A 20627-nucleotide genomic window follows, 5' to 3' on the forward strand; every position below is an offset into this window, starting at 1 on the left:
GGAAGAAACCCATGTGAGGCGTGGGTACACAGTAGATTTCAGAAAGAGGGGAGGAAATGGGGAAGAACAAAAGAAAAACCCACGTGAGGTGTGGGTACACAGTAGATTTCAGAAAGAGGGGAGGAAATGGGGAAGAACAAAAGAGAAAAAAAAGGGAAAAGGGGGAACAAAAAAAAAAAAGGGGAAAGAAAAACCTCGATTTTCCGAACTCGCTCTTGCCGGAATCCTTCTCAGCCTCAGTCGGATCTAGGCTCTGTTACCATGAAAGTTTTTCACCTGTAGAGAAAAGAGAGAGAGGAAGAGAGAGAGAGACGAAGAAGAAACGCAAGTTTTTTTTTTCAGCTGTTACGCTTTCTGTTTTTCTCATCACTTAAAATTGTGACCTAAAAGATGTTTTATAATGTTACAACACAGTGATATGGATCCGGGTCTGGTGTATCCAGACCCGATAGTCTAAGTGGGTTATAATACATAACTATGGATATGTGTACATGGCTGTACACAATCCATGGATCGACGTGGATCGGGTCGGATCCTTTCCACCTTTTTCAAATCGAACCCCAAATCTGATTAGGACAGATCTGTTTATCTGTTTACATCCATATTTTGAGACTTTTGCTTAACTATAGAATGGGTCTACCAGTCCAGCCATGACACTGGACCTGATTGCAAGTTGTTGTTCCTCGATGAGATCATCCTTCCTGCAACCATGTGTTATTAATTATAATCTCTTTACAGCACATTGTCCCTCATGCATTCGTGTGAAATTCTGTGATGCCATGTTTTCCTTTTTTTGGTTTCACACACCAATTTTTGAAATAAATATGTTGCTTACCGAAAGGCTTATAGAGTTTTACATTCTCATTAAAACTTTCATTGTGTTATTTCATTATTTCAGAAACATTTACCTAGGTTCCGTTACGAAGGCATCCATTAGGTCTTAAGTAAAAGAAGTCCTTGTGATATCAAGACTCCTTGCAACAATATATTTGAACAATTAAGTGCTACAAGATGCAATTTTGTAGATGTCAATTCTTTATTCATAGAGAGCTATCTGCCAAACTTTAGGCGTGTTCCATCATCTTGTAAAGCAAACTAGTATTTTAATCATTACTTGATCATATATTTGTCAGACTGAAATTATGTTCAAATGTCTGATTTTCTCTTGATAGTTATGCTAATATAAACTTCTTTAGGTTTCTTTTTTTGTACATATAATATGTAAGATTATCTACTATATATTGCTTTTATTTTTCTGCTGTTTCAAATAATTGTGTAATTTTTTTTTGCTTTATATGAGCTCATTACATGTTTGTTGCGTATTTGCTTGTGTAACAGGAACAAGGAGTTGATGATAGACGCAGGAGTGCTTCCACTGCTGGAAGAAATCCAGCAATCAAGCTCCTATGAGGCAGCTGCTGCTCTTTACCTCAATCTTTCTTGTTTAGATGAAGCCAATGCGACCATTGGCTCTTCTGGGGCTGTTCCTTTCTTGGTCAGTTGCCTCCTCCAGCCCAAAACACAATGCAAATTTGATGCCCTCCAAGCCGTCTACAATCTCTCAACACTTCCAAGCAATATACCTTGCTTACTTGCGGTTGGAGCAGTTGCCAACCTTGCCTGCATCCTCAGTGGATCTGTCAACACTTGGCCTGACCAAGTTATTGCTGTTCTCTGCAATTTAGCATCCACTAAAAAGGGTAGAACAGAAATCATTAGATACCCTGGGCTCATAGGCTCCCTTGCATGGGTTCTTGACTCTGGTACACAAGTTGAACAAGAGCAGGCAGTCTCCTGTCTTTTAACTCTGTGTGTTGGAGATGAGCGGTGCAGCCAACTTGTCTTGCAAGAAGGGGTGGTCCCATCTCTAGTCTCAGTGTCTGTAAATGGGACATCAAGAGGAAAGAACAAGGCACAGAAGCTGCTGGTGCATTTTCGAGAGCTGCGAGAGACGCGAGAGCAGGAACCAGGGAATAGCACCTCCCAACCTGTGGGAATTGCAAGTGGAAGCATTGGTGAAGAGCTGCAGGAAAGGGAGGTGAAACCATTGTCGAAGTCAAAGTCGAAACCACTGGGGAGGGCTTTCAGTCGCATGTGGAAGGCCAAGTCATTCTCAGTTTACTAATGTTTGGTGGGGTGGTGGCCATGTAAAGTGTCTATTTTTTTTTCTTTTGTTATTGTTTTTTAAGCTGGCCTTAAAGCTGTGGCCCTTTTTCTTCTATCCTTTTGTCCCTGGGATGCAGGGAATTGTTATAAGAGATGTATAGAAATCTGTATATCTGTTCTATTTCCCCTCGTTTTCAACTTTTTTGAATGAAAAGTGTGCAATGCCTTTGTGGTTTCCGGGCGCTTTGGTGCCCTGTGATGCGTATGCAAAGGCATTTCTTCCTTTGTAAAGCTAAACATCTGTGTGTGTGCGTGTGCGTGTGCGCCAGCGCATTCATGTGCCTACCATTCTACCACACATGAAGGAAGAAAAGACTCAGGGAATATCAAAAAGGAGTTGCCACCTATATAATGTTGTGGCTTGTTTTATCTAAGGGGCCGTTTGTTTCACGTGCTGTCCTGACAAAAGCCAAAAGAGGGCCTCTTTAGGTGGAACAAATATCGGCTTTTATAATACTAAAAATTACTAAAAATGACATCACTGGCAAAAATGACATGTTTTTTGAAATGTCTTACAATTTTTAAAATCTGCCCGATGTCTAAATTCATAAATTTTTGGTTTTAAAATAACTTTTTTACCTTTCATATAAGCAAATTTCTTTTCTATATGCAAACTTCTCAAATATCCAAATATACAAATGTTTTCTTAATTATATAATTTTTTCCTTTAATATGCAAATTTTTTCTTACACATTTGCGAATGTCCTCTTGCTTGTGCCCCTCATGAGATTTTATTAAAAGGAGGCATGCACATTTGAGCACATTTGCAACCATGAGTTGCTAAGGTCCTCAAAATGGGCACACCTTTTTTTAACTAAATACTCTCACATTTGTGAATGCCCTGATCTTTGCACGTGAATGTCCTCACACATTTGTGAACGTCCTTTTGCTTGTGCCTCTTATGCGATTTTACTAAAAGGAGTTTGCATATTTTGGAGACCTTTGCAAACTCAAGGTTGTGAATGTCGGGACATGGCAGGCAAAGGGCCTCATGCTTGGTATTTGCAAAAAGTATTGCTAGATCCTTTAGCAATGCTTTAAAAGCGTAAAGGGCTACATGTTTGGTATTTGCAAATATAGTATGACATTTGCAACCATGAGTATGATATTCACAAATAGAGTACAACATTCACATATTTGAGAGAAATTCACATATTTAAGAAAAAAAAATATATTTGAAAAAAAAACCACTTATTCTCATATTTGGGAGGAAATTTGCATATTTAGGAACAAATTAAAATATGTGCGGAAATTCACATGTTTGGATATTTGAGAGGAAATTCGTATATCTAGAGAAAATTCACTCGTGTGAAGGGTAAAAAAATCCTTTTACATCAAAATTGTAAGTATTTTGAGAAACATGTTATTATTTTGCGTACAATACTATCATTTTCCATTTATAATAAATGTAAATGGCATCTTTCTAATCAAAATGGGCTTACACTTTTCCTCTCGAACATCCTTTCAAAGGAAAGTAACTCTCCTTGGGTGGAGATGTAACAAATGCCCCCTAAAATAACAGTCCAACCACTTTTTGCTCATGCATGGTAGGACATTGATGTCTGTTTGTGAGTTCTGCACATTAATTGTGATACATTTATGAGTAGGGGTGCAAATGGCTCGGATTTGGGATGGAGGTTTTACAATTTTTGGCTGTTTTGAATCTAATCGTATTTGACTCTCACATGTATTTAGCTGTTTCAGATCCAAACCGTTTGCATCCTTATTCATGAGCAGAGGCAAGATTAAGCTTCTTTTGTCTATGCATGATTTGCCACCAAGATGTGAGGATTTTTTAGGACCCTTGGCATCATTGGAAGATGGCCTAGTTCAAAGACTACAAAATGTTCATTAAATGTGGAAGCCGATATACTTAGATTTCATAAACTTTGTGAAGTATGTAATGCTCCAATTTTTTAAATCAAAATTTTAGGATTTTTTTAAAACTCATTTACACGATTTTCAAGAACATAATGAAAAATCCTTTTTAAATATGGTTCAATCCATGATCGGGTTACAGATACAACACAGACACAAGACTAGAATAACTTAATCAACCCATAGTTTGTATTAAAAAGAATCAAATATTAGTCTCAACTATTATCAGAGTTTACATGACTTAATTAAATCAAATAATATCAAAATCTATCAGTCCTCTTAAAAGCCTTAAAGAACTGTGACTCTCTTGGCACCACCCCGAGCCTACTGTCATCACTCTCCAGCCTACTCATTACCTAAAATATTATAAGTAGAGGCATAAGTTCACAACCTCAGTAGGTAATCAGCAAAACACATGAACATAAATATTTCAATCATAGAAATAAGCATTGACATTTTTAGATAACATCAAAATCATGCAATATCACAATATCAGAATTAAGTAAAATTTATATCTACATAATTAATCATGCTTGCATTCATATTACAAGGTAAACATGCTACAATGTATTATGCCAATGAAATAACAATTTATGCACAAACTAAAATATTTCAATGATTCTATTTTGATTTCTTATGTTCTACTTTTTGATGTGGAGTCAACAAAGATGCTAATCCACAACCTAAGATCTAAATAGATTTCAACGTGCGAAAGTGAATATTTGGAATGGAGTCTAAACAATACTCAATCGGCCTTTGTTTAGAGGCAGGGGCACTCTAAACCGACAGATGATGCTAGCACAAAAAAGATGCGCAATGAATGCACCTTTTCAACGGATTTGAAAACATAGCTTTTGGTGCTCGGACGTCCGAATCATGGAGCTTACACCAAACATGTTATCGAAGACTTCAAACAGGGAGTCACCAATCAACTCATGGGAAACAAACAAAACATGTTGGTTCTGTTTGAATCCAGATGATTTTCAAACACAGGGGTTAAAAATAAAATCTTAACAAAATCGGAGTAGAAGAGTTGACACAGGACAGAGCTCGTTTGATAGAATTCTGGTCGAAACTCATGAACAGGACAAACAAGTCACAGGGTTTCCAACCGATGGACCGTCTGTTGACTTTGGGAGGATTTTTGGACCCTCAGATGACCGAGTTTGAAGAAACTCAAAACAGAAAATTTGTGCAAAATGGTCTTACCAATGAACGAAATTTAGAATTTTTAAATAAAACTATAGGGAGTTATGCCCAAAATACATTGATGTGTTTTCTATTTTAATACACACAAAATAACGACTAAGTTATTTGACATGCAATAAAACAAGCTAACTTTTGAAATAGCAAACGGATAATTCACCAATTTACTAAAACATTAAAGTTGTTACTTTAGATGTTATCTTTCTAGAACAACAAAAAGATTGACAAACAAAGCAGTATTGATCAATATATGATTCAAACACTAGACTCAGTCAAGAAATGTATTCAGCAGTTCAGTAATTTTATTCACATTCAAACAACAGAAATTTCTAGTCTTTTTAGATGATTCACAAAATGAATTTAGAAAAAATGATGAACATGAAAGTTGTAGGGTCAGATGTTAGCTTTCCAACAAGCTAAAGTTTGTAATTTTCTGTTTAGCCGTTTAGGAGAACAAATCAAATTACTGGACTCTATCAGAGGGCTTAGCCACTCACATCTGAATATTACACAATCCCGAAAAAAAGAAACGATTGCTATTTGAAACAAATGAAATTAAGTGATCGTTCAACCTACAAACAAGGCACCTTTAAGGTTCATTCACTTCAAATATTTTCCTTATCCATTTAAGCCAACTCCGATTATAACACTAAACAAATTAAAACTCATAAGATTTTCGAAACTACAAAGAAGAGTGTAGGAAAAATGATATTTGTAGATGATGATGCTCAACGACCACCACAACTTCCAGATTCACCAATGAAGGCTTGTGAACACGAATCACCAACGGTACTCGAACAGGGTTTAGCAGCAACATGTCTGAACCAAGCTACCTAAACAACTCCCCCAACAACAAGATAGTGACTACCCGCCACACGTTCAATAGCCACGAACGACTCCAAGAAATCACCACACGATTTCTTCTCTCTTGTTGAACCAACAATCAAAATCTCTAACCAGTTTTCCCTTTTCTTTCTCCAGAAATTTTTCCAAAAGATTAGCAAAAGACCCCTCACCAACTTTTCTGCTCGAATTTAAGGGGCTCAAAAGAGCGCAAGTTCTCTCATTGGCCACATGAGAGGCAGCCTCCCTTGAGGCCAATGAGAACTTATTTGAAATAAGTCTAACTCTCATTGCACCTTAAGTTGTCCCAATGGCACAACACCCTTTTGAATTAACTGGACTAGTTGGGAGGCACCTCAATCACGCCCAATGAGGATGGGCTGATGTGGTTGGTCAAGGGAAGCTTTGAATTTCATTTACCCAGGTCCATATTGGTTCAACTCTAGGGCACCAATATGGATCCAAGTGGTGGTATTGGATCTTGTTAAAAGATCTAATACTTAAACTAAATCTTTACACACATATTACTTTGGATCCAACAATAAAGTCATAAAAAAAACTGCTCAATTACCCCGTACACCCTCTAGTACCACAAAAAGATCCTACGGAGTACTAGAACTATCTGGATCCATAGAATCCGCCACCTATAAAAAAATAAAAATAAAAATAAAAATAAAAATAAAAATAAAAATAAAAATAAAAATAAAAATAAAAATAAAAATAAAAATAAAAATAAAAATAAAAATAAAAATAAAAATAAAAATAAAAATAAAAATAAAAAAAATAAAAAAAAAATAAAAAGAAATATCTAATATGATTCCTAACTTTGCCAAAATGAAATCGAAAATAACAATGCAATTTCTGAGAAGGTAAAAGCAAAAATCTCAAAAATTGAAATTTGACAAACATAATGGATCTTGAAGATCCAAATGGACTTGGATAGTCCTGCATGTATCACATCTCAGATTGGGTCTGGTGAGTTAGATTTAGATCCAACTCATCTTCACTGAATTGATGATCCAGATACTCTGCATCACTTTTCCTCCCATCCAAAGGTACACTCTCGGGTTTCTAACTTTGATTCAACCAATCAAATGAGGGGCTTATCATGACCTATATTTTATTAACCTCATTGAATTGAAGAATCTGCAACCTCACACCGAGGTTCCACTAGAGCGGTCCATGATCAAGAAAAACTTCTAGTGGTCCAACAAGAAATTGATTCTTACTCTACAGAGATTTTGGACATACCACCTAGGGCACCTGGTAGTTTGGGCTCCCTACGATCGGAGATTGGGGACCAGAGAGACACCATTGCCTTCCAAAAACCAAACAATGGTCAACAAGATCAATCTCTCCACTGGAGATTCCATAAGCAAGTCTGTTTTGACTCATTAAAATACCCATAGTTCACACTATGAGCCCAACCTTCATTAGGCAATTATGTGATTATGTGCATAGATATCTTTTTTGTCTATATTACACTATAGACAGTCATAGGTTCCACTGAACCCAGGCTCTCACCCGATCCATACACATGCTCATATCACACATCATTATCACCATGTCATATGCCCATATACATATAAAAGCTGCAACAACATGCAATCATGATCATGCTTAAACAAACAAATAACAAGTGTAACAATTTACTTTATATTGATCATGCCTTATGATATGCAATGTTCATTAACATGCATGTCATATGAATGGTTATAAATCAAGAATAACATGTAATAAATTCAGTTTGCATGTATATCCAATCAAATTTCAAGATAACAACCATAACCATACAACATAAAGTAAAATATAATTAGACATCCATACATGTCATACTATGCAGTTTGGATCCTTATTAATCCAATTTTTGAAAAACTCACAAAAAATTACTGAAATCTAATTACACTCTCCCAATTTTACTAGGACTGCCCCCATATATCAAAAATACAGTCCAAAAAATAAAACTGCAAAATTCATTGTAATAAAATAAATTTTTTTTGGGACTAAACCCTATTCAGGAATAATATAAGACATATCCTGTCAACTACAGAAATTCATCCCGGTTTGGGGATTTTTTTGGACCTACAAAAATATCTTTTAACAAAACACTTTTTATAGGATCTTCTTAACATATTAGCTTTCATTCAGATTTTTTTAATTTATTTTGATCAGTTTTGATTAGGTTTTTAAATCTATCAAAATTGTTAGTCAGAACAGTACTGCATACATGACAAAAAGCCTATGCTCTGTTGCAACAGTGTTTCGGCCTTAAAATGGATCCAAACAGAACAAAACAAGATCTAAATTCAAGCCCTGGATGTGTAAATATTTTAATATTTTTATTTTAATTTATTGACTTCATTTTTATAGAGATATCGATTTATTTCTAAAAAAGGTCGGGGATAGAAAAAGGACAGAAGCCAAGATTCAAACTCATGATAGATCTATTAAGCAAAAATAAGATTCAAGGTAAAAAATCTATATAATCATGATTTTTTATGCTCTAAACATATTTATATCATCACATAACACATATTTGATTAGATTCATGCTAATCTTGCTAAAACAATAACATATATCATCCAAGAATTACAAAACCTTCATGAAATATCTCAAATATGATTTCATCTACGCAAGAATCATAAAAAAACCAAATAATCATGAAAACATGGTTTATTTATACAATGACATGCTGTTTAATCATGCTAAACGTGAAATAATCTACCATATATGCTTAGATAAACTTTTTTTATCAAAAACATCAAAACCCTAAAAATATTTTTTTCCAAAACCTTCTTCAAAATGATTTTTTCGTATACAAGGACATGGATTCAAGCATATATCAAATTTTTAGAACTTATAAAAATCCATTAGATCTAAGTTTAGATACAACCTATTGGCAACCTCAACTATATAGTTTTATTGTAACTTTTATCCAAACAGGCTCGAACTTGGATTCGATTGGAATTGAAAAGTCAAATACCTTTTCAAAAATAGCTTTACGAATCCATAAAATTTACCTTTTTTTATCTTAAAAAATAATTATATATTTTTAAAAATACCACTTTTTAAAGGTATTTTTATTGAATTCATCAAATGTTAAACACAATACCTATATATATGTAGAGCGAGAGTACCTATATATAGAGAGTGAGAGAGCAAAATAATGTGTTTTCTTTTACATTTTTTTTATTTGTGTCGTTCTTTACAATTTTGTTTTTGAAGTTGCAGTCTTTCTCGAGATTTTTCCAAGAAAAAAACCCAATGAAAATCTCCCAAGATTTTCATTGGTGAAGAAAATCCCAAGAATAAGATTTGTAACTGTGATTACGGAGCATGAACCACATTCTTGTGTAAAAGCATTACCCTCTTGGTGCTAATCTAGTCCTTCATAATACCTTTCTCTCTATTAGGCATATCTTTACGTGTTCATACATTAATTTACAATATGTTTGTATCAAGACAAACTTTATAACACTTGCGATTTTGAAGTAGTTTAACTTTTAAATTTAAGTAAAATTTAAGTTAAATTCAGGTTAAATTTAGGCAAATATCAAGAGTTTAAGTTAAAATGGGACTCTAGTTAGATCCGTTATGAGTCGTAGATCTCGTAGAAGATTCAATTCAGTGATTTGAATTTTGGTTTGTTTAAAAAAAATGCAATTTCTTATTTTTCTTAAAATTCTTGATTTTGAATTATTATGAAATTAACTCTCAAGTTATGAAAAACATTGCAAAAATAATTATAAAATTTAAAATATGTAGACTAAACAAAAAAGAAAATGATTTATATATATTTAGATTATGGATATTAGACTTGGATCTACATCCTAGCATTCAGGTCTAATATGAATTTAGACCTTAAATTAGGTAGTGGATTTAACTCATGATAATTGGATCTAACTCAATTAGGTTGGATATAATCTATGACATTTGGATCTAATTAGAGATAGATTGGATTTGGTATAACTCAAGATTTTTTTAATCCAATCTCATTGGATTGGACTTATGGGGTGAAATGCTCTAAACAACATCATTATTATTTTGGCAAAAATTTTGGCCGATCAGTGGCTCACATATTAAATCGGAGTCAACTTTGACGTTCTTTATTTTAAGGGCATCAAAATCAACTATCTATATACCCAAATTGGTATTAATTTGAGCATTTTATCATCGACTGAAGTTCATGTCTAATTATAGGTAAAAATCAATGTTTTTCAGTGTCGACTAAATTTTCTTACCAATTTATATGCATATGATTAAATCTAAGAATATCACGATGATCTACGTTTTGAGGTCTATCAAATTGACTATTTAAACATCAAATTCTATCGACTCTTTGAGTTTGCAGGCCTCTTAGAAGGTTACCATGTCACTGTATTCCAAGCCAGAGTAAGAAGTCCCTATCTTTCTTTTATAGCTTAATTAATTTTAAAATTTAATGAATTAGTATCCATAATTTATTTTTTTATTTTATTAATAAAAAAATTAATAGATATTAACTTCTTATATTAGAGATATGACTCTTATCGAAGCCCATCTATAAATAGAGGCCCTTATTAAGAGGATTTACAAGGTTAGTTCTTCCTCCCTTCTATTTTCATTAGAGTTCTCTAATCTCTTTCTCTTCCATCTTCTTGGGGCTTTTCCAATAGCCATTGAAGTTCCTCTAAGGTTTGAAGATGAGAGACAAAGGCTGATCTATGTTTAAGAACCCGATTAAAGTAGGTACATCAATCGCGCAGGCACAAATTTTTTCAAACATATGAAATATGTGTGAGACAATTTTCAAATATGAACCAATGAAGATCAGACCTTTAAACACACACACACACACACACACACACACACACACACACATATATATATATATATATATATATATATATATATAGATAGATAGATAGATAGAGAGAGAGAGAGAGAGAGAGAGAGAGAGAGAGAGAGAGCTTGGTGCTTGAACATTAGGTGCTCGATCAGTTTCTCTGCTCTTCTGGTATTTTTTTGCAATTCTGACCCCATAAATGTGTTGGACATGGACGATTTATGAGGAATCTACACTTGAATCATGTGTTTTCGATGAAAAAAATGATATTTGGAGTCTAAAAAATTTACAAAGATTTTGGATAGTTGATTTTTTTAACCTTATAAAAACTTATCCATGTGTCGAAATTGAATACTTCAAGGGATGATCCCTATAAAATCAAGTACATAGATCATATTTGTACGATCAGATCTTAAAAATAAAACAAAAAAACCCTAAAAGCCCCATCAAATAGTATCACAAACACCTAATGTTCAAGCACCTACTACACTCTACTCATATACTCTCTCTCTCTCTCTCTCTTTATATATATATATATATATATATATATATATATATATATATATATATATATTCCTTTTTGGTGGTATCTTAGGCATTCAAAATAAAAAGGGTTATAAATGAAACTTTAGAAAAGAATGTGCAATTCCCAACAACGCTCCTCTTCTGTGGCTACAAGTTTCAATGGACTCTGCAGGCAAGGCTCCACCTCAATGTATCTGACTGTTTATCTCTACATGATTTTATCTCTAGAGTATTGTAATGATCTTTCTGAGAGCAAACTTTTAGTACATAAGTTTTTTTTAAGAGAACTGAATATATTTCATTAACGTAGGTAACACAGAACTTGTTTGCAGGTCATATCTTATTCACTTCCACTTTGCTTTCACATTCACTTTTATGTCACTTTATATTGTTTATGGCTTTATGTACACTTCTATATAATGCTTAATAAACTCTTCAACACTTGTTTTTTGCTTCCATTTCACTCATCGAATATACTCTTGGGCTCACTTCCTATACTGTTAAAAAGGGTACAACCTATGGGGAATGACATATATTTGTGCATGTGATGCTGGTTGAGCGTATTTCAGTATGAGGGGTTCACATTGGTCCAACAAACCGCTTGGGTAGAATGTCTGCCTTAAACCTGTTTAGGTTATTAGCATGTTGAACACAAGCTAATGGTTTATGGAAAGTGCTAAATAAATATTTCAAAATAAATGATAATGAAACTAACATTCCTAGTCCACATTTTTTTTAATGCTTGGATCTCGAATTGAGGAATACAGAGCGGTGGATTCAAATGGATACCAGATGGACTGTCTGAGCCATTCAAAGATTATTTTTGTATTTTTATAATTTTGATTTGAAAATTGGATAACGAGGCTCAGAATTGGATTTTGATATCGAATCCGGATCCAGAATTGAGTCAGATATAGAAAATAGATTTGGATTCTAGTGAATCCGAGAAATAACTAAAATTTTGATCAAAACTGACTCAATTATTCAGAAAATGGGGGCCAAGGAAAAAAAGGAAATTTTTATAATTTTTTGAAAAATTTGGGGTGCTCACATGATGTTATTTCACCAATTGTTCACCCAAATCATGTGAGAACCTAGTATTAATGCATTTCTGTTGCTGCCATTACAATCTCCACACCTTGGTATCTAGAAATGAAAGCTAGGAAAAAACTACCAGGCCCTACCGAAGTCCAAAATTTTCAATGCCGAAGATGATGAAAACGCCGTCGGCCCCTATCACGAGCCTTTGGATCACCTCTCCTCCCTCATGAAACTTTATCTCCCAACTTGCTTAGTGGACCTCAAGGGCTTTATGGGTGAAACTTTGTATTAGAAAATACTACGGTGACACGTAGATGATCTCAAATGATAGAACGATTTCTACCCGCTTGTCTTGTCTCCGTCGCTCTCTCTCTGACATTGATTGTGTGGACCTGGATCCCATAGAGGTTACGGAGTTCCAATGTAATGCCCCAATTTTTTGAGGATTTTTTTTATATTTTTTTATAACAACAGAAAGATTTAAATAAACCGGGTTAAACATTTCAGGCACATAACAGGAATCATCAAAGAAACTAACATTCATTTTATTTCCAATAAAAGTTTAAAACATAATATCAGAGTTTGGAAGAACTGAATGACATAATGACAATAACAAAATTTGAATTAACATCCCAGGAACACAACATATCATATATCCTGAATTCGTACATAATCCCGCAACCACTCTTTATCTTTTACTCTTCTCTTGTAAAAATAATAAAATAATTTATGTCAGACTACAACCAGTTTGCATAGGAGAATACTATGATTTTGCAGAAGTATTATGTAACAAGTATGCAATGTGTTTGCTTAATTATAGACAATGAAGCATGATACTAAATATAAAAATAATTTATTACATATCATTATTTTGACTCACAAAAACATAACATGAATTAACATCTAATCAGATAAGTAAACATTGGTTTAAATACTTAATCACATGCTCAATTATCTAATCACAAGTTAACAAGTTCAAGTATAAAGCTCACAATGTTTTGTCTGATTGATAAGAAGTAAAATTTAATGTTTCTCTTGAATTATCCCACGGGTACTCGCAAGCTAAGGAAACCGTAACAAAAGATAACATTCGGGGGTTTATTATGCATTGGTATTTTATTAACCCGAATGTCTAACTTAAACTGAAATCCTAAGGGAGCGGTTGAATGACTGAGAGAACCTCTCAAAGGCCCAAGACAATAGGATGCATCCCTAACTTTTGCAAAAGAATATGAAACTACCACCTAGGACAAAATTTGGTAGTCTGGGTTCCCTAACTCTGATGACTGGGGACCAACGAGCCATTGTCGCTCAAAGCAAGAAGCACATGCCCTCGAAGGTTTGTACCACATACTCTCTCAAAGGTAAGCCCGAATCTGAGTGGGTTGCTATCTAATTAATTTGTATTACTTGATTTATCAGGGTTTTCCCTAATCTGAACTCAATGGCTAAAAGACACTGAAATTTTTCCAAAATTTGAATCATATCACCGAAGTAGTAGATCCTCATTCATACCTTAAATAGGTGTGTTAACCGGATCTTTATTTATTTAATTGTGCAGACCCAAGACCCACTCAGAGTGCTCCGGTACCTTTAAACCAGTCAAGCGAATGTATTCATATATGTTTGGAATTTACATGTGTACTCCTTTTAAAATTTCGAGGGCTAGCGTGTGTCCCTCAACACTCAGGCTTGTCACTTATGTATCCCCAATAAACTGACCTACAAGCTTGGTTAAGAGATTGTCATTTCTCTTTACCAATGGCAAATTGCTACAACCTACCATTAGGTTTTACAATGTCCTATACCTAGTGGCGTAAGCTGAAAAACTTTTGCCAAATAAGCAGAGACTCGATTGATTCATTTTAGAGATCACGCTATATAATCTCAAGGATGTTGATACATTTACATACATGTTTCTTCAATCACCTTTACTTTCGATCATTCCAGATGATATACAATTAAATGGGCACTTGAACATCTCAGGAAATATGCAGCCTTATATGCATTTGAACATCAATTGAATATGCAAACAAATATTAAATTGAATATCAACTTAGTATGCAACTCAATAGGCTTTGAGTATTAGTTTTAATATGTAGCTTCATATGAAAGTGAACAACAACCTAATATGCGGCTGAATAGGTATTAAGTATCAGCTTGATATGCAACTTTGTATGAAGTTGAACATCCACTTACTATGCAGTTACATAGACATTGAGCATTTGATTAATATGCAGCTTCATATGAAATCGAGCATCAACATAATATGCAACTAAATAAGCATTGAGCATCAGATTAATATGCATCTTAGTAGGCATCATAAATTATGCATCTTCATATGCATTTGGAACATTAACTTATCTGAAATGAACATCGCAAGCTTGGTCACTATTTCAGAACCAATTGCAAATCGAGTTCAAGTAATTAGGAAGATGTAGAAAATGCAGGCATACTGACATGTGTAACTAACTATTCAAAACCCAGCTATGTGTATTAACACCAGAGTTATCTACACCTACTTTTTAATATTGGATTAACCCACTGAGTACATGCTTTATAAGTTAACATGCGAAAACTTATAATTCTTGCATATGCTATAATTTGAGTAAATAACATTTCCAAAATTGAGGTAATCTAAACATGGGAACCTATTCTGAACATGTACTACTGGAGCATCAAACTATTAGAACCTATGATATCTTTAACAGGGAAAATTAACCGAAACATGCACCACTCTTTATCTTCAGTCGATATGATAAACAAAAACTCAGAACAGGTGCTACTTTATGCAGGAGTTTTCAGAACATGCCATTTATATTCAATAACAAAAGTTAATAATTTACAAAAGTATATCATCGTGTCTGCAGTTTTTTATTCATTTACAAGGGGTAAAATATGCAGATTACACACATACTGTAGTTATCACTATTTGGTATTCATTAGTAGGGCTAATTATAACTAGATTTTCTTTAAAAAAAAACATTTCTAGAACTTCCCTAAAAATACACAAAATGCACCTTCAGATAGCAGACATAGGATTTATCAAGTTAATGTTTGATTTTCAGTTAAGCACCTCTGTAGTTCAGCATAACTGGGATCATCTTATTTTTTTTTTTTTTTACAAAATCCATTAACCCCCAAAATGAGATAACAATTGGTTAATATGGATTTCCAAAACTTAGTGTAAGCTAATCCCATTGTTCGATCTATAGCAAACTCGCAGGGACCAGATTTGCATTAGCGCAACCTCAGACCCATGCCGACGAGTTGTCACATTTTGCATTCTAGAACACAAACACTACAAACAAAATCATAATATTTCCTACCTTAAAAACCGTAGATCCCCATTTTTTTTATTGCTTCCTTCTTTTAGCTGCCTTGAAACCAAGCCCTCTTCACACCGATTCCGCGAACACGAACGAGACAAATGGAAATCTGAGGTAACGAGAGAGAGGAGATGAGGGATCTTAAAGAGAGAGAGAGAGAGAAAAACGAAGGGGTGGAGATCGTGGAAAGATGGGGAAGATCGTGGGTGGGGGAGAGCAGTCGGTTTCCCCCCTCCCCACTCCTCTCGATAACCCCCCTTTCGTGAATGGGAGGTTTCAACCCCCATTCACCCTATTAGGGTTTCGGGTTCACTAATGAACACCCCCTCTTTTTTTATTTCACGATTTTTTTTTTTGTGATCTCATTTTAACGCACCAACGGGTGCAGGTTTGGTTCGACCAAACCTGTGACCCGCGACCCACATATAGTTGGGTCCATGTTTTGGGCCTATTTGGATCCATCTGCAGATCCAGATCTTCTTCTTTTTCATTTTTAAAATACTAATATTTAAAATTCTGAAAAAGGATCCAACTTGAATTATGATGGATCCAATTACGTTATCCTGCATTTCATGTAACTATTATGGACTCTAGATCCGCTTTGTTCATAAATCCCTATAAGAGATCCTGATTTAAGGTTCCAAAGCTTTCTTTATACTATGATTTGGGACTATGGATCCAAATTAATATTCACGGATCCAAATGACTCTATCATGGATTCCAACAAATTATTATAGATCCAAACATTAAAATTTTAATTGGATCCATACCATATTTATTTTCTCGATGTTCAGGATCCAAATGAAGTAGTGTGGATCGAAACATCGCATAGGGTATACCAGTCGCACTAAAGCATTGTAGGCCCAATATAGAAATTTTCTCGTTACAATTTTGATTTAAACTTCGTGGACCCACTCCATTCATTCTGGATTCAATATTGAATTTGATCATGATATTGAGGATCCAAAACCTGAGATCTGATCCCTTTGACCGAAATCTATTATTAGATATCCAATTTAATATTCGTGATCCAATATCTAAGATCCGAATGAAATATCAAGGATCAGAATGGAATATAGAGGATCAAACAAGATTATAAGGATCAAACATTGAATATCCAAATAGGATATCTGAGATCCAATTATGAATAAACAATTAAAACAATAAAAATAACCTTGTACCAACTTAAGAACCTAAATTTCAAGTTTATTTATCAGATAAAATTCACGGGTATTACATCCAATCTAAGCCAGATTTGGATCCTAAAATAATTTGATCAAATAACTCTAAATACAATCCAAATATTCATCCACATCTTAATTAACATCCATGTCCGATAAAAAGGTGTAAGATTTGCATAGGAAAGCAATCATTTGCATATTATAGAGATAATCGATAAACCAACAACATTAGAATATGAAGACAAATGGTCAGATACAGCCCATATCATGTTAGATCAAAATGAGAGTAGATTTTGAGCTTCAAGTTCGATTTTGAGTCAAGATCGGCTGAAGTCATCACAATATGTTGAATACTATTTTACGTGGCAATACCAGTCAAATTAAATATCAATCCATATGACATTTTATTAGATCTTTAATCCAAATCTGACATTTTTTTGAGATATGAATCTAAAAGCAGAATGCATTTTAGTATTGAAATTGAGATAATATTTGCATTCCAAGACTTTATCATAACCAAATTAGATCATTACTTTTATCATTATTCTAAAATCCAAATCTAGATCAATTTTATGGGCGAGCCGAGAGAGAGAGAGAGAGAGAGAGAGAGAGAGGTCATGGGTGAATGGAATTTATTAATTAGGAAGGTGCTTTGAATGAAACTCCAGATAGATATAGAGAGAGAGAGAGAAAGAGAGAGGTCATGGGTGAATGACACCAATAAATTAAAATTTGTTAATTAAGAAGGCGCTATGAATGAAACGCCAGAGAGACAGATGGAAATTGATAAATTAGATTTGTGAGATGAAGAAGGCGCTATGAATGCAACGCGCGAGATAGATGGAAATTAATAAATTAGATTTGTCAGATAAAGAAGGCGCTATGAATGCAACGCCAGATAGGTTCTACCATTTGAGGTCTTCCACTTTTAATGGAATCGCATAGCATTTCTCTTTGAATTAAAGGCGGTGTAGGGATGCAAACAGTTAGGTTGCAACCCGATACCTGACTCACGTCAGGTTTGGTAGTCAAATCCGGATCCGATTAATAATCAGATCCGGGTTTGGTATTAAGTTTTAAATTCAAACCCAAATCTGAATATCTCTAAAACCCAAATCCTACTAAAAAACCCGCCCGATTGAGTGTATCGGATCCGGATTTGGTTTTATATTTTTTTTTATCCAAATCTGAATTTGATTAAGCCAAACTCGATTAAGGCAGACTTTGTAATGCCTAGATCAGAACCGAATCCAAACCGCTTACATCTCTAGGGCAGGAGGATTTACGTTCATTCTAGCAGTGGTGATGATCAGAATGGAATTTTCCCTTGGTTTAGCTAAAAAAAGGAAAACTTGTTTCTCAACTTTTATGTTCTTAAAATCCGTTGGTTTCATATAATTTTGAGAGAAAATGCTCAGCTGACACATCTTTCCACCCCTTTACTACTATGTTTGAAACAAACATCCATGCATGGTGTTGAGGAAGAACCGTGCTAGCAATGAGTGTGGACTCCAGTTTTTTTCCACCACCTTGATCTTTTCACATGAAAAGTCTTTCACTAATGTTGTTGTCAAGATACCGGTTTCGGACCTGAATTAGAGATTCAGCCTATTCACACTAGAACCAAATCGAGAGCTGAATCGGTCCATTTTGTTTTTGTTTTTTAAATTTAAAAATCCATTCGAAATTATAAAATTAAAACAATATTAAAAAAGGGCAGAACGGACGGATTCAGCCCAAATCGTCGGATTCGCATAGTTACAGATAACATTGTTTCACGCTTCTCCCCATTTAAAAAAGCACTCACGAAAAGGTGATGTTGACAAGACTTTAAAAAAAAAAAAAGTAATGTGTGGTAGCTATAGTATGGCATTTATCTTGTTTTTTTTTTCTTGATTTCGTGAGGGATGCACATCAGCTGCATGACTCTCCTATTGAAGAAAGCATACCATGTAATAGTGTAAATATGTTTTATGAATTGAACTCATCCCTCTATCTTAGGCCACACTGCTTCCCTTGTTTCCTCCATATTGTAATGTGCCATCTGAAAATGCTACCACTGTTCAAAGAAACCAAAACGGAGGTCCAGTTTCTGCTCACTCTTTCAACATTCCTTGGCTTCATTTCTCTATTCAAGACGTTGGTGGTGATTCTGCGATGGGTTTGGGGATCATTTCTTAGACCAACAAAGAATCTCAAGGAGTATGGTTCTTGGGCTATTGTCACGGGGCCTACTGATGGTATAGGGAAGGCCATGGCGTTTAGCCTGGCTCATAAGGGCCTCAACTTGCTCCTAGTAGGCCGAAACCCTGCAAAGTTGAGCTCAGTGTCTAGCGAAATACGAGCAAAGTACGTCGACGTCCAAATCAAGAGTATCGTGTGCGATTTCGCGAGAGATTTGGATGAAGGGATTAAGAGAGTAGAAGAAGGGATCAAAGGCTTGGATGTTGGCATCTTGATCAACAACGCGGGGACTGGTCATCCTTATTTCAGGTTCTTGCATGAAGCTGATCAGGAGATGATAGAGGAGATCATTAGAGTTAACGTGGTGGGAACTACAAAGGTTACTCATGTGGTGCTTCCAGCAATGGTGAACAAGAGGAGAGGCGCCATTGTCAACATTGGCTCGGGCTCTGCTTCTATTGCTTCATCTTATCCTGTTGCTACCATCTATGCTGCAACAAAAGCGTAAGCCTTTTTCTTTCTTGTCATGTTAGATGTCCATGCCCACAAGGGCTCCGCTCATCTGATATAGGGGCGACCTGTGAATGTCGTCTCAAGTCATAATCAAATGATATTGAAAATCCCCATTGATGGTAATTTTCAATTTTTTATTTTTATTTTTATTTTTTATGATAGGGATACATGATTTTCAATTGGCATCCAAATCCTCTTTTGAATCGGAGATTTGAAATCTGGTCCTTGATCCACCTGGATAGGCGGTGGATATTGAAAATCTGTATCAATGGTGCATAGTTACAGATAATATATATATATATATATATATATATATATATATATATATATATATATATATATCACACTACTTAATGAGCTTGCAGAAGTTGAGCTGAGCTCAACACCTGTTGCTTTTGGCTTTGAACGAACTTAATCGGGTTCATGTTCAAAATATATATATATATATATATATATATATATATATATATATATATATATATATATATATATATATATATATATATATATATATATATATATATATATATTACAGAAATTGCAGAGGCTCGTCTTATTTCTCAGCCCCGCCCAGTGACGCATATGTCCGGAGAAGCTCTCTGTCTCTGTCTCTCATCTTTATTCACAATGATCAAAATGTTCTGCAGGTATATTGAAAAATTCTCGAGGAGTCTCCATGTGGAATATAAACAGTATGGTATTGATGTTCAGTGTCAGGTATGTCAATCTCTCTCAGCATTTTGATTCAAGCCCCAGGTGTCTCTGAATCTCAGAAGAACAGCCTGGTTTTGTATGATATGGGACTGGACCGAGTTTTTGTGACATGTTTGGAGGTGGGTGAGCTTGGCAAGGTCTGAATAATCCAACCCAAATTCGTCACCTGGTGCAATCAATTTTCTTTGTAAGACTTGAGCTCACCTAATATTGTGTTCCCAA

General features: G+C 34.7%; 2 protein-coding genes across 3 annotated transcripts in view; both read left to right on the top strand.

Annotated features, from left to right (window-relative positions):
* The window catches only part of LOC149811729 (U-box domain-containing protein 6-like), a 43831-nt gene extending 41511 nt beyond the window's left edge, over positions 1–2320 (top strand). The window contains exon 7 of the mRNA XM_089993463.1: positions 1339–2320. Within this exon, the coding sequence (XP_089849589.1) occupies positions 1339–2125 (787 nt within the window). The 3' untranslated portion in view covers positions 2126–2320. The remainder of the gene's footprint in view (positions 1–1338) is intronic.
* Positions 2321–18910: 16590 nt separating this feature from the next.
* The window catches only part of LOC149811730 (very-long-chain 3-oxoacyl-CoA reductase 1-like), a 32786-nt gene continuing 31069 nt past the window's right edge, over positions 18911–20627 (top strand). For both annotated transcript variants that reach the window (XM_089993582.1, XM_089993581.1), the window contains exons 1-2: positions 18911–19682; positions 20339–20408. In XM_089993582.1, coding sequence (XP_089849708.1) covers positions 18961–19682; positions 20339–20408 — 792 coding nt within the window. In that variant the 5' untranslated portion in view covers positions 18911–18960. The remainder of the gene's footprint in view (positions 19683–20338; positions 20409–20627) is intronic.

This window comes from Nuphar pumila, chromosome 17 (assembly GCF_984573655.1).
Source record: "Nuphar pumila chromosome 17, dmNupPumi1.hap1.1, whole genome shotgun sequence".
NCBI classification, from domain to species: domain Eukaryota; kingdom Viridiplantae; phylum Streptophyta; class Magnoliopsida; order Nymphaeales; family Nymphaeaceae; genus Nuphar; species Nuphar pumila.